At 35.3% G+C, this 14,205-nt stretch overlaps 3 protein-coding genes across 4 annotated transcripts in view; all 3 read left to right on the top strand.

Moving 5' to 3' along the window:
- The window catches only part of LOC104748631 (ATPase 6, plasma membrane-type-like), a 4,819-nt gene extending 4,788 nt beyond the window's left edge, over positions 1 to 31 (top strand). Inside the window, exon 7 of the mRNA XM_010470239.2 lies at positions 11 to 31. Coding sequence (XP_010468541.1) covers positions 11 to 31 — 21 coding nt within the window. The remainder of the gene's footprint in view (positions 1 to 10) is intronic.
- On the top strand, positions 7 to 1,758 carry LOC104747248 (ATPase 6, plasma membrane-type-like). The gene is made up of 5 exons (XM_010468849.1): positions 7 to 276; positions 356 to 529; positions 616 to 798; positions 901 to 1,076; positions 1,162 to 1,758. The coding sequence occupies exons 1-5, from the start codon at positions 43 to 45 to the stop codon at positions 1,256 to 1,258; spliced, it is 864 nt and encodes a 287-aa protein (XP_010467151.1). The 5' UTR covers positions 7 to 42; the 3' UTR covers positions 1,259 to 1,758.
- LOC104747247 lies at positions 4,506 to 6,301 on the top strand. Of its 2 annotated transcripts, none has more exons than XM_010468848.2 (3): positions 4,506 to 4,722; positions 5,415 to 5,534; positions 5,876 to 6,301. In XM_010468848.2, exons 1-3 carry the CDS (start codon positions 4,523 to 4,525, stop codon positions 5,937 to 5,939), a joined length of 384 nt encoding a protein of 127 aa, XP_010467150.1. In that variant the 5' UTR covers positions 4,506 to 4,522; the 3' UTR covers positions 5,940 to 6,301. The 2 variants fall into 2 exon arrangements, with proteins under 2 accessions (XP_010467150.1, XP_010467149.1); XM_010468847.2 differs by having other exon boundaries at positions 5,869 to 6,301.

Here is a 14,205-nt window from a genome sequence, read left to right as displayed (position 1 = left end):
ATCTATGCAGTCTCCATTACCATCCGTATAGTCCTAGGCTTCATGCTTGTGGCTCTTATTTGGGAGTTTGACTTTTCTCCTTTCATGGTCCTCATTATTGCAATCCTAAATGACGGTACCATCATGACCATTTCCAAGGATAGAGTCAAGCCTTCCCCAATTCCTGACTCATGGAAACTTAAGGAGATCTTTGCTACTGGAGTTGTTCTTGGGACGTACATGGCTCTCGTTACCGTTGTCTTCTTCTGGCTGGCTCATGACACCACCTTCTTCCCGGTACTCGATACAACACTACTACAATTTACTTAATTGTTATAATCTATAAATTCATTCATCTTGGTGTTGGTGTGTGTAGGATAAATTTGGAGTAAGGTCATTACAAGGCAAAAACGAGGAGTTAATTGCAGTTTTGTATTTGCAAGTCAGTATAATTAGTCAGGCTCTCATATTTGTTACTCGATCAAGGAGCTGGTCCTTTGTGGAACGTCCTGGACTTCTTCTTCTTATTGCTTTCTTTGTTGCCCAACTGGTATGCCATTTGTATTCACACATACACATTTCTGATATATCTCTCTCGACTAATTTTTTTTTTTCCTTTTCTTCTCACTGTAACAGATTGCAACCTTAATAGCTACTTATGCACATTGGGAATTCGCGAGAATTAAAGGCTGCGGATGGGGATGGTGTGGAGTCATTTGGATTTACAGTATCGTCACATACATTCCTCTTGATATCCTCAAGTTTATCACCCGCTATACCCTTAGTGGCAAAGCTTGGAACAACATGATTGAAAATAGGGTATGTGTGAGTTAAATCTTGATTCTTGAATGGTATATGTATATATATATATATATATATATATATTGACATTGTATTTAATTTTGCCCCTTGTAATCGAAGACCGCTTTCACAACCAAGAAAGACTACGGTAGGGGAGAGAGAGAGGCCCAATGGGCTCTAGCTCAACGTACGCTTCACGGGCTTAAACCACCAGAGTCAATGTTCGAAGACACGGCAACCTACACCGAGCTCTCTGAGATCGCTGAACAGGCCAAGAAACGTGCAGAAGTTGCTAGGTACGTAAATGATCACTCGAATGATCCACACGTAAACATATTTTACAAGATTGGTGAAAATTGTGTTTTGTTGTGGTGCATGCAGGCTACGAGAAGTGCACACTCTGAAAGGCCACGTTGAGTCGGTAGTGAAGCTCAAGGGTCTTGACATCGACAATCTTAACCAACACTACACCGTCTAAGCCAAACTACAATGACATTCAATTATTCGACTGGGGACACATGATGATGATCTAAGCAATAAAGTTGGAGAAAATGAAATCTTAAAGATAAAAAAGAAGAAAAAGAAAATTCCGATCTGGATTCTCCTTCGGTTTCAATTTCGTTTTTTCTTGGTAAAAACATGATATAATCAGTGGAACGCTTCATAACTTGCGAAAAAATGCAAAAAAGAATAAGACGAAGATGGTAGGCTGGATGAATGAGATGGAATAAAGGAAAGAGAAGAGACATCATCATGTGATGATACACTCGTATTCATTACTTATTAGTAAAACCATATTTGTTTCTACTTGTTTTTGTTATAAGCTTTTTTTATTTATGTTCCTTTTTCTTAATATAAGAAACTAAATTTGATAATGATAGGAATAACTTTTTTTCAAGAAGCTTTTTTTTTTTTGATTCGGCGAGTTTAGTTGGTACTAGATTATGATTCTGCATCCTACCAAAACAAGAGTGTGATTCGTGCTATAGTATGTGACTATGTTTTAATGTTTTTTCTTTAATGAGATTCAAATAGTGAAGTTATATTTAAAAATTAAGGAATGTTATAATACTTTGTAGATAAAACGTTAATCTTATTTTTACCAAATATTTATTTTACTTAGAATATTTTCACTCCTAAAGTACTCAAATTTATTAAATTAATGTATTTTTCATATTTTAGAATAGATTGATAATTTGTATATTATAATTAATACATATTGATTTAATATAATTTTCTGTTATTGGTTATTTAATATTTTCCTCAATTGGTACTTAAACTTTTTTTCAAATAAATATAATTAAAGAAATTATTGAAACTCTTTTTAGAAAAAAAGTATGATCAGATTAATTAGTTAATATAAATTAAACATCATAATTTGTTCTACATTGTGTTATGTTAGAAACTGGGAGATCACTGTGGGTATTAGATCCCACACTCAAGTATCCTAGTGGACAAAGAGATATTGGATCCCTCAAAAATGATAATAAACGAAGAAAAAATAAAAAAAAAATATAAAATTTAAATCGACAAAGCTTAAACTGTTAAAAAGTTGTGTGTATCTATATATACATTTTTGAATTAGATTTTGGATTATACCCTTTTATTTGTACTTATTTACAAAGTTAATCCCTAAAATTTTTTCAAAAATCTATATATACATTTTTGAATTACATTTTGGCTTCTACCCTTTTATTTATACTTATTTACAAAGTTAATCGCTAAAATTTTTCCAAAAATAATATTATTTAAGATTTTGTTTCCTATATATTTTACATACCATTCCAACTAAAAAATACAACAGAATCAATATGGAAACAGAAACTATGATATACAGTAGTTAGTCACACCTTCTATTGTGTATTGAAGATATTCTATCTCTAAATCATTTGCAAATAAAGAAAATTATTTGTTTTCCAAAACCTGTGAGTGTTGATTCTTAACGTAAGAAGAGTTTCGATTCACATTTATTTAAATATTAAAATTAATATATATAAACTTAATAAAATTAAATAATATTACGAATATGTAAAAATAAATTTTTAAAAAATATTATATAATATGGATACATAGTAGATGGGTTATAAAGAGGAAATGTTGGAATTAATAAAATATTATTAAAATTATGCTAGCATGGGTTAAATCCTAATTTTATTTTTTTGTCAACACTATTAATACTAGAATATTTGACATATAAAAATTAAGTTGATTTAACTAAGATTATGTAAAATAATTAAATCATTAGGAAAAATGTGACTTAATCATAGCGTATAAATGACTTACTATGTACTTAGATCCCTTATTTTTTGTTATAATAATTAAAAATCAAAATAGAATCTCAAACTCTTAACAAAACAAACTAAATATAACAAACAAATGGTCATAAAGTATCTTGCAGATTAAAAAATTAATATAAACACTTAACCGCACAAACGGTCAGAAAATTTAGTTATTCCTCTATTTGGAAAACATCCAATATTTAACAAACAAATACAATATAAAATATAAATAATAATAAAAATTATATGCATACGGTGTACCGCGAGTTAAAATCTAGTTAATTCTAAAAGTGAATGCCCTTTTTGGATGTACAAGGTTTTGTATTTATACAAAAATAAGCAATTAATGCAGTTATCTTCTTCTTCTTCTTCTTTTTTTTTTTTTTGGCAAACCAGTTATCTAATCTCATAATTCCCTATTATGTTGTTTCTTTTGATTTCACAATTATTTTTTAACATCTGTTTTGAATTGATTCTGTATTTACCTTTACTTCATGGCTTTACCTCGAGTAGCCCTGGGCATTCAGGTACTCGAACCCAGAGTTTTTGGATTTTTGGTTTTTCAGGTTTAGACACCCGTTCGGATTTTTTTATCCTTTCAGATCGGGTTTGGATTGGATTCCTTTGGGTTCGGGTTAGTTTGGGTATACCTGAAACCCGATGAACCCAACAGATATCCGAGAACCCAATCGAATTTATACACCTAAATTGAAAGTTAGACACTTAACCTGAATGTTAAAACACTTGAACTGAATGTTAAACAAAATAAAAGTCTTCAAAACTAAAGAGAAATTCAACTATTCCAAAAAAAAGAGAAATCCAAAATATCTTTCATTTGTTTCACACTCTTCTCTTGCTTGTTCCTTTGGCATGTAGTCACTTAAGGTTTTTCTATTGGGGTTCAAACTCTGAAAAAGAAAATTACAAACATTGAGAGATAAGTTTTTGAATTAACACTACAAAATTTCAGATTGTAAGCAATGTTAATTTCAAATAGAGAGATAAAATGAACCTCTTTGAAGCTCATCTTCAAATACAAATTCTGCAAGAATCTGTGCATTTGTAAGCACTTTTTCTTCAAACTTTGTCTTGCTTTAGCCAATGTTCCGTACACATCAAAATCTCCACCATATAGTCTGTTAGATAACTTCTAAATCAGTTTATTATCCTTCCACTAGTGCTAAAAGCACTTTCAGAAGCAACTGCTGACACATGCATAGCAAAATAGGGTTAAGAGGGAATATTTATAAGACTATCTTTATCGGGACTTCTTAGCAATATTTCTTAGGTTTAATATGATTAAAAACAAATAAAAAATGGTGATATTACTAAGAATAACTTCTTAACTAGGGGTTTAAGAAACTCTAAGAAGCATGGACGTGCTCAAAAATGATTGGGTGTAATTTTTAATATTAAAGGAAAAAAATTGCATTCACTTTTTTTTTTCTCTTGCGACGGAGATTATGAAGTTGAAAAGGATTTTTGTCAATGATCTGTTGGAAGTAGAGATGATTGACGACAACGACCACCAGAGTCCTCCTCTTTCTACTAGAATGCACCGAGTTCCGTACAGTTCTGCTGGTCCGAGTAACCGTCGTCTCCGTCACGGCCATGGAAAGGTGGCCATTGTAGACAATAATGGCCTTGAGCTCACTATCACCAGGTCTCCCTCTCTCTCTATATATATATTATCTTTGTAGGAACTAAATTTTTACCCTGTTCGGGAATTTTGGAGATAAATGGTGGTGATTTAGCCTTTACTGTAGATTGATTGTTCCATGAAGCTGATTGGTTTTAGGATTGGGCATTGCTCAAGTTTGGATATTTTGTGACGTTTTGCCCCTTGAAAGTTTGAATTTTGTGACATGGGTTGTGAATTCTTTAGCCCTAAGGTTGTTCTGCTTCTGTTTCAGGGTTTTGAGTTGTTTATAAAGTTAGATTTTTATATTGGTGACAATTGTTCTGGGTTTGCCTAATTGCCCTGTTTCTGGTTCAGGTTTTTTAGTTTTTGGCTAAATTTAGGATTTTTCCAATTGATTTGTTTAGGTTTTAAAGTTTTGAAAGTGATTGATTGGTTGAAGAGACTTAAGTTTGTTGACTGAACTGGATTTTGTACGTCCAAATCACCTAAACCAAAACTCTAAATCAGATTCGCCATACTCGAAACTCTTAAGTTGAACGCAATAGTATTGCCATTGATTCTAACTCATGTGTGCTTGATTACTAGGTTTTGGTTTCTTAGTTCTACAGATGGAGGATTCTATCTAAAATTGTGATCTTTAGTGCAACCACAGTTCCTTGGTTCTTTTACTAGCTAACTTTTGGTATGCTTGATCTTTTTTTTATTTGCATCAGCCTCAAGTATTGTCAAATTTGCTCTAGACTAGCAGAGAAAGGCATCAATGGACATGATGATGATGACTTACTAAAGCGCAAGACCTTTTGTGGTTTCTTTTCTTGCTCTCGTCCTTTGAGGTCACTCTATTCGTTTTACATTGCGTGGTACTCCATATTTAGACACATTTTTTAGATTAGACAACAACCAGCATATCATGTCCTGCAATATTCTCGGTGATAAAGCTCCTTAGTTTTGAGATTGGGCGGGTTTTATTGTGAACAATGATGTGATGTGAGAGAATAACTAGTGTTTGTTTGTCCACCTCTAGTTCTTGTAGATGAAACCTGAGGAGTTAATTGGTATTTTTACCGTATGTGTTGTTGTAATGTGGGCAGAGATATATGTATTTAGAAGCTATTCATGTTTATGGAAGAATAAAAGACTCAACATCTGATAGTTGGATCTTAAAAGTTTGCAGCCATTTGGACAGAGGACTGAACGTTCCTGTGAGCTGGCTGAGGCTGACGAAGCTTGTGAATTGATTCTACTCTAATGAGTTTCCAGACCTTCCATCAGATGAACACCGAGGCAATACTGGATGAGTTTCAAGCTTTATGAATGGTGGTTCGATTGCGCTCATGTGTTCTCTAACAGCAACATGGTGGTTAAATCACCAGAAGAAAAAGCTAAAGAGGGCTTTGATGGTTTTTGAGATAGTCTGTGAGGATCTTTTGGTTTTGTATGATGTCATTGCATTATCGACCAAGTATGTAAAGGATCTTGGGATGCTATAGTTCAATTAATTATGGAGTGTTGGGGTGAGATTTGTTTCTCCACTTTTATAAATTTCTTTAAATTTCTATAATATTTTTCAAAAATAAGAACTTCATCAAGAGATTTACCATTGGAGGGGATAATTTTATTTCACCTACAAAAAGTTCTTAGTTTTAAAAAGTACACTATTTATTCTTACAAAAATATAAGAGCCCCAAATACAAATCTACCAATAAACATTCTCTAAGGAAACAGGTTGACCTAGCTACGTCAGCAGGTATACGACCATGCTGCACGAGGTGGAACTCGAGCTCCACTTCGAGTGCATGATCGGATAGGTGATCGGGTGGTTCCATTCTTTGATCTGAATGTATATACGCTCACTAAAACAGGAATAACTCTTGAACCGCACATCCGATTGGCTTCAAATTACCACCTTTAGAAAGAGAACTCGATTTCCTATAACTTTGATGAAGAACTCAGAAGCTGAACCCCACCGTAAAATCTTCATTCGAGTCGATATTTGAAGGTCTTGTCATGAACTCGACCAGGTGCTATGTGGCAATTATCGGGTGGTATGGTCGGGTGCCTCCTTTTTCCTTCTTGATGCTTCTGTGTAAGCCCTATAAATGTAACCAGTTCCGTCCGTGTGATAACTGCAACTTGTTAACCCTTCTTTTTGCTCTTTTTAGGCTCTAAAGTACCCGTTTTCATCTAAAATGCACAAATGCAACAATGCAGTACATTAAGTAGCCTAAATGCAGATTCCTACGGTTAAGGACCTAAAAATACTAAGGTTAGGGTATATATAATGCAAAATATGGACAAAAAAGGTGCCTAAAACATGTAAATTAGAGAGTTATCACACCCCCAAACTTATCTCTTGCTAGTCATCTAGCAAGGAAGTAAGAGGATGAGGTTTGAAAATGGGGACTCATAACCTCATAGTACCAAGCGAAGGATTCAAGCTATAGTCATTAAAGATAATTTAATGGTGCTAAGATCAATTAACATACTTACAAATATTTTTCTATGCTTATCACCATGCATCGATCTAGTTCATCCTCCAACTAACAGTAAAGACTTGTGATTCCAAAGAACATCTCTTTCATATTCATTAAACTGTTTGGCGAATTCTTGCAAATGGAAAGTGAATCAAACTCAATCGGTTTCAAGGGTAAGGGTTTTTTTTTGGGTAGGTAGGTTCCAAACAATATCTTTAGGTGGCTTATTCTCAAAAAGAAGGAATGCTAGACAGTTGTGAAAACTATCTAAGACTGAAAACAATTTGGGCATACAAAGCTTAGTTCTTAATAATCTACCATTTTCTCATTCACTTTCTTTATATCCAACACCTTAGAATAAAACTGCCTACAACCTTGATTTTAACTCCTTTTTTTTTTTTACAATCCCTAAGGTTTTAACTTTGAACAGCTAGCCCTCTCTTACAACAATTTTTTTTTTCTTTTTTTGCTGTACTCCTATTTTTTTGTGTTTTCTCCTTTTTTTTTCTTTTCTAGGAGGCTATAGCAAGACTCTTCTCTTTTTTTTTTTTTTTTACTTAGAGACTTAGAGCTAATTAAACTGAACCTTAGGGACTTTCTTCTTTAGTTTTTATTTTATTCCTCAACCCAACCCCAAATAAAAATGCTAACAACCTATCTTTCAAAACCCATTCTATTAGCTAGTCCAAATGATTCTAAACTTAGCTAAAACAAGAGCCAATTCTTTGTCGTTCTCAATACTCTCAAGGTTTCACAACCTATAGAAACATCAAAACATGAAAAAGCCTCACTCAACAAATCACAACAAGGCTTGAAAGAAAAGGATTGGGTTTAAGGGTAGGGAAAAAGAATTTTGGGTTAAGTGAAAAGATTGGCAAAAATAGAGTGTTAACCCGAGTTTAGAGTTACCATGAGCAAACATTCAAATTCCATAAGCAATATAATTTAAGTTCAGGTTAAGTCCAATAATATAGAGATGATACAATGTTCAAGCAAGTTTCACACAAGTGGAAAAAGCTTTCAAAAGACACAAGGTTTTAAACAAAGATTTTTTTTTTTTCAGAGATTGATCTAGCAACAATGAATATTGTGATTAAAGGCTATAACTTCAATCCTAAGGTTGGACTTTAAACAAGGTGGTTTTAATCATTGTCCCCTAAAATGCATATGCAACAATCCTAAAAGCAACAATCTAGACTCAATCCTAATATGTAAATGCAACTAAATGAACACTTTTTTTTTTTTTTTTAATTTTCAAATTTTTAGGGTTTTTTTAATGCAAATAGATGCAGACTCAAATGAATAAAACTAGTATGAAAAAATTTGAAATTAGAAAATAAGAAAATAAAACACAATGTTAAATACATTCTAGGACCCTCCCCCAAACTTAAATTACACAGTCCCTGTGTAAATAAAAGTCTGGAAAAGAATCCAAGAATCACAAAATGGAACAAACTTTAATGCAATGTTATTTACAAAGGTTGGATGAATGTGGTACCTCATTGGTTGGTGAAGAAAGACGTCACAACAGCTTTCATGCTTCCCAATGAACACTCAGGCTTGTTCTCAGCTCCAGTGGTTGCTGGATTTGGCTCATCAGTGAGCTCGTTGATGTGTGTGGACCTGTTGCTTGGACCAGCATCCGAGTCATGCATCGGGTAGGGCATCGAGTACCCCATCGGGTTTGACATCGGATAGGCTCTAGCTCATTCAAATATCCCCTTAACACTTAGAGGGGGTTATTGGTTCTATGATTTTAATGGATTTGGAAATCCAGACAAAAATTATGTGTTATTCAATCATTGATTTTAAAATACTTATCAAAATAATGTGTTATTGGTATCATGATTTACAAATACTTGTTAAAATCCCATGTTATTCATTTAATGATTTGTTTTTGGATTTCAAAATCCACATTATGTTTTAAATGGATTTGTATGGATTTGAAAGTGTAAAATAGAAGGATTCAAATCCAAGGATAAAACATGTTATTTCAAAATCTATGTGTTTTGATTTCTAGAATTTACAATTCCATATGAATTTAGAAATCACCCATCCAATAACACCCCCTTAATGTCTTTTATTCCTAGAATTCAAAGACACTAAAGAAAAGAAATCAAAACAACAAAAAACTTTAGCCATATTTAGAAGGATACCTTTGGGACTTCCTCCCAAGTGAGCTTGTTTAAAGTCACTAAGCTTGACTTTTCACCCTTCTCATGCTTTGGAAGATTTATAGAGAGAAGATGAAGTCCTCTCTATTCCCTGAGATTTCATTTTTCTTCTTTTTCTAGGATCTATGCTAAAAGTGTTATTTCTCATCGTTACATGCAGCCCTTGCTTTGCTTTCTTTGAGGAAGAACCACTGACTTTCCCTTGAAGTTTCTTGATTTTCCCACTGATATTCTTCACTGTAGTTGTCAAATCCCTCACAGAATCCTTGAGAATGTTAGTAGTTTGAAGTGCTGACAACCCATCAGATACGTGCTTTCTTGACTTTAGCTGTTGGGGAAGCTTGGAGATTGAGTCTGAGCATTCTGGAAGAGCTGGAGTGTGACCCGACCATGGACCCAAACATGAAATCGACCATGGGGTCGTGGGGTCGTGCTCCCCATGGAGCTTTCTCAGATGCTGTGAAAATTTCAGTTTCTGGCCCATTTACACTCTCAAAGACTGCTGGCTCAGGTAGCTAGTTTTTTTCTTGGATCCAGAAGGTATGCCCAACAATAGTTGGCTTCTTCTGCTCAAGTTCTTTAACTTTTGGCTTATCCTTCATTTCAGCATGTTCTAACAAAGGTTCATGACTCAAGACGATCATTGCTGGCTTATCAATATAAGCGTTGTTCTTTTTCAGCATTTGCTCTTTAAACCGGCTTGGAAATGGAAAATGTGGCTGATAGGGAGGAGGAATGAACTGAACTGGATTTTCAGGATCTTGAGAAATGACTCGATCAAGCACTCGACCATGTGCTCGACCATGTGTATGGTCGAGTGGGGTCTCAAGCTCAGTTTTCTTCTCATTCTGCACTTCTGGTTGGAGAAAATCCTCCCCATCTTGGTTCTCACTGTCCAAGGTGAGCTTTGTAGGTAGTTCTTTGAGAGATATAGCTTGGGCAGTGGCAATCTCTTTGAGATTGTAATTGCAGTCCCATTGAATAGTCCAGAAGAAGGAGATGCACTCTTGCTCTCTAGGTGAAACATTCTGCAGGTTAAAGCTTCAATCTTAATATTAAGGCCACCATATGTGCAGTCTATCTTGTTATTCATCTCTGTGAGCTTTTTACTTGTTTCCATAGCTCCATTAGCTTGACCTTGTAGGATTTGCTGAAGCATACTCTTCATCCCCTGATCTTGAGGAGGAGCCTGCTTGGGTTGTTATGGAGGATAGTTTGAGACCATAAACTGCTCATCTTCACAAACAACATGTACTTGCTTCTGTTGGGTTTGAAAGAGTTTATCCAGCTTCTCATTGAAGGCTTTTAGTTCCTTTCTATGCCCTTCCTCAGAATCAACACCGCCCCTTAAGCTGGAATCATATTCCTCACTATAATTTCCATTGCACTTAGCAAGATTCTCTACTAATTCCCAACCTTCAGCGACATCTATATTCATGAAACTTCCATTGGAGGCTGTGTCTAAAAGTTTATGATACTGGTAATAACACCTCTATACAAAGTACTCAACAAAGATGCATTGTTGAATCCATGATGTGGGCATTGTCTCTGGTAGCCTTTGAAGCGCTCCCATGCTTCACTGAAAGACTCGCTACTCTGTTGGAGAAATCCTGAAATTTCGTTCCTCAAACATGCAGTCAATGAACTAGAGAAGAACTTTGCAAGAAAGACCTTCTTACAATCAATCCAAGAGGTGATTTTTCCAAGGATGTAGAGTCTTCTCCCACTGATGGGCTTTATCTCCTAGAAAAAAAAGGAAACAATCTCAGCTTCAATGCATCCTCACTAACTCCATTTATATTGGTGAGGCTACAGAGCCTATCAAACTCATCAAGATATGCAAGGGGGTCTTCAGTAGGCAGTTCATGAAATCTGTTGCTCAGAACCATTGAAATCAGACTACTCTTGATTGTGAAGGTTGTGTTGTGGACAGCAGGAGGCACTATCCCATACCTATGAGTATGAGTAGTGGGAGCATCACTATCACCAATCTTCCTTCTCCTTTGAGGTTCATTTTGATCGGGTAGGGGTCACGTCGGTTCACCTGAGATCCATAACAGACAAGCAAACACTCAGTACTGAGATATAATAAAAAGAATTTGATCTAGCAAGTGCTGAAATCCTAACTATAACAAGAAACAACCAAATGGCAACAGCGCCAAATTGATAACAGGATTTTTCACCCAGTGTATCAATTCCCTATGCAGTTGTAGTACAAAGGGTTATCAATCCAAATGGTTGTTATACTAGCAGATATGATGCAATCAGAAACAAGCAAGTCAAGCCAAGTAATAATGGGGGTTTATCTATCAACCTAAGGGGAACAAAAATAAGAAAACAGAAAGAACAAAAATCAAGAACAACTCGAAGTACCACACGATGCAGGTGATCGAGTAGCTGATCGGGTTGGTGGTCAGGTTGATATAAAAACAGTAAACAATCAAGATGCAAAAGCTCCTAAGGATGGGGTAATTGGTTCATAAGTATTCCTAATCAACCTAGAATGTTTTACAAGCCTCAAGCAATCTATTCCCTAGACAATGAATCTCTAAACCTGGCTAAAACACTCTCGTGATAGAAACAATCAACCTTAGTCACTCCCCTACCCAACGCTCGTTGGAGAAACATGACTAATAAGGCATTAAAATCCGATTCATTATTGTCAATAAACTCCTTACACATCTAATCTCTTAGGCAAAGCGAGTAAATCTCTAGCATTAGCTAATTCAGGCATTTCATCGAACACCTCTCGGGCAGAAATGCCTTGAAATTAATCTCAACCTCTCGGTCTGAAAATAGCACTAAGAACACTAATCCAGAAGGGAATTTTCATAAAAACAATCAAGCTAAAATATCCTAACTGATTAAAAATACATACTAGCCTATCTCATCACTAGAAACTTTGATTCACTACTCAGATCTCATGGCAAAGAACATAAACCCAGAAATAAATAAAAATTGCATAATCATAAAGATGAAAAAGAGATAAACGTTTTATTAGAAAGAAGCAATAGCAAAATGTAAACAGAATTCAAGTTGAAAGAATAACTAAAACTAGAGAATTTGTTCAAAGAAAAGTGTAAAAACGGATGTCGCCTCTTGTCTGTCGAAAATAGGGTTAAGAGGTGGAATTTGAATGTCTCGTCATGAACTCGACCAGGTGCTATGTGGAAATTATCGGATGGGATGGTTGGGTGCCTCCTTTTTCCTTCTTGATGCGTCTGTGTAAACCCTATAAATGTAACCAGTTCCTTCCTTGTGATAGCTGCAACTTATTAACCCTTCTTTTTGCTCTTTTTAGGCTCTAAAGTACATGTTTTAATCTTTATAAGACGTTTTTATGGATTTTGTATGAAATAAAAAATATATTGTTTGACCAAATTTAATATATATAATATATAATATATATAAGTCATAGATAATTACTGTAATATTATTTAGCTACAGTTGATAATTTATTATAGTTATCTTCGTTGTGTAAGGTTAAGATACATTGTCTGATGGGTATGGAAGCTTTCCATTGTTTAAGTTAAGAAAAGGGCATGTTGTAAACCAAATCCAAATAAAATTCTGTTTAACAACATGGGTCAACGTTTGAGCTATCTTTTGCTCTCTAGAATTCTATATACAAATACAGACATATAACCGAATTATTAGAAACTGGTTTCAGAGCTGTACAAAATCCATGGTTAGATAAAGGTGTTGCTTAGCAACATTGGTCAAATAAAAATAAAAGCATGATCATTAATTAATTTAATCGAACAGCTAGTTTTTGGTATTTTGGGTTTGGTGTCGACCGACACCAAGGGTGTGTCGATTGACACCACTATTTATGGGTTCGTTGGGTTTGTTTCAATTCGCGATTTTGGTTTGGTTGGTTTGGTTTAGTTATCTAAACCCAGTATTTAAGTGGAGAAGCGACAAATTAAGAGTTTGATGGTGTGTTTGGTCGCCGTTGAGTGAGAAAAGAGAGTAAAATGAGAGAAAGTTCTGTGAGTGTTCTTGAGAGATTTTGGCTTGTTCTTAGAGGTTTTGGGGAGATCTGTTGTTGTGGAAGGAAGTGTGGTTGCTGGGAACGAAGGAGAAGCTTCTTGTGGTGTTGTTTCCGCCGTTTCTCAATCAAATCTTCCTGCAGAAGAGGTGAGTGCATGACCATGGCTGATCTAAACCTGAGATCTCTTATGTTTTGCTTGTTTGGTGTTGTTTTGGTGTTTTTCTTGTTGGTTGTGATTGCTTTAGGGTCTCCAATGGTTCCTGTGACTTTTGGGTAAGTTCTGGATGGATTGGAGATGGATTGGAAAGGAGATTCGATGATCGGCTTCGAGCAGAACGCGTCTGCGGAGGGGGTGTCGATCGACACCAGGTTGATGTCGGTCGACACCATGTTTGGGCCAGTGTCGATCGACACCACTCTGGTGTCGGTCGACACCAACTTGTCTGTTTCGTGTTTTCCTGGTTTGTTGTGTTTTGTTTGTGGTTTGTTAAGCATTGGAATCTCAGTTGCTTGTGTGTATAGCCTAGTAGATGGGAGGATTGTGATGTTCATATATTTTACCATATTTTCCCTTAGTTTATTCACATCTTTTGCATCTTTTGCTAGCCATTTTCACCATTATTTCATAGCTTTACGACTAATCATGCATTAGAGTTTAGTTGCATTGCATTTGCATTTTTTCATGCATAATCAGGTGATTTTGGAGCTTAAGGAGCATGGAAGCAATGCTGAGGAGAAGTGAAGCAATCATGAAAGGAAAGCAAGAGAGTTAAGGCTGAAGAACCAAGGTCCAGAGTCCAACTCGACCGCACACTTGACCAGACACTCGACTGTGTGCTGAGGAGGACTCGACCGAGTGGAG

Source organism: Camelina sativa, chromosome 15 (genome assembly GCF_000633955.1).
Source record: "Camelina sativa cultivar DH55 chromosome 15, Cs, whole genome shotgun sequence".
Taxonomy (NCBI): Eukaryota; Viridiplantae; Streptophyta; class Magnoliopsida; order Brassicales; family Brassicaceae; genus Camelina; species Camelina sativa.
The sequence above is the reverse complement of the archived record's forward strand: the minus strand, read 5'-3'. Positions and strand labels throughout refer to the sequence as shown.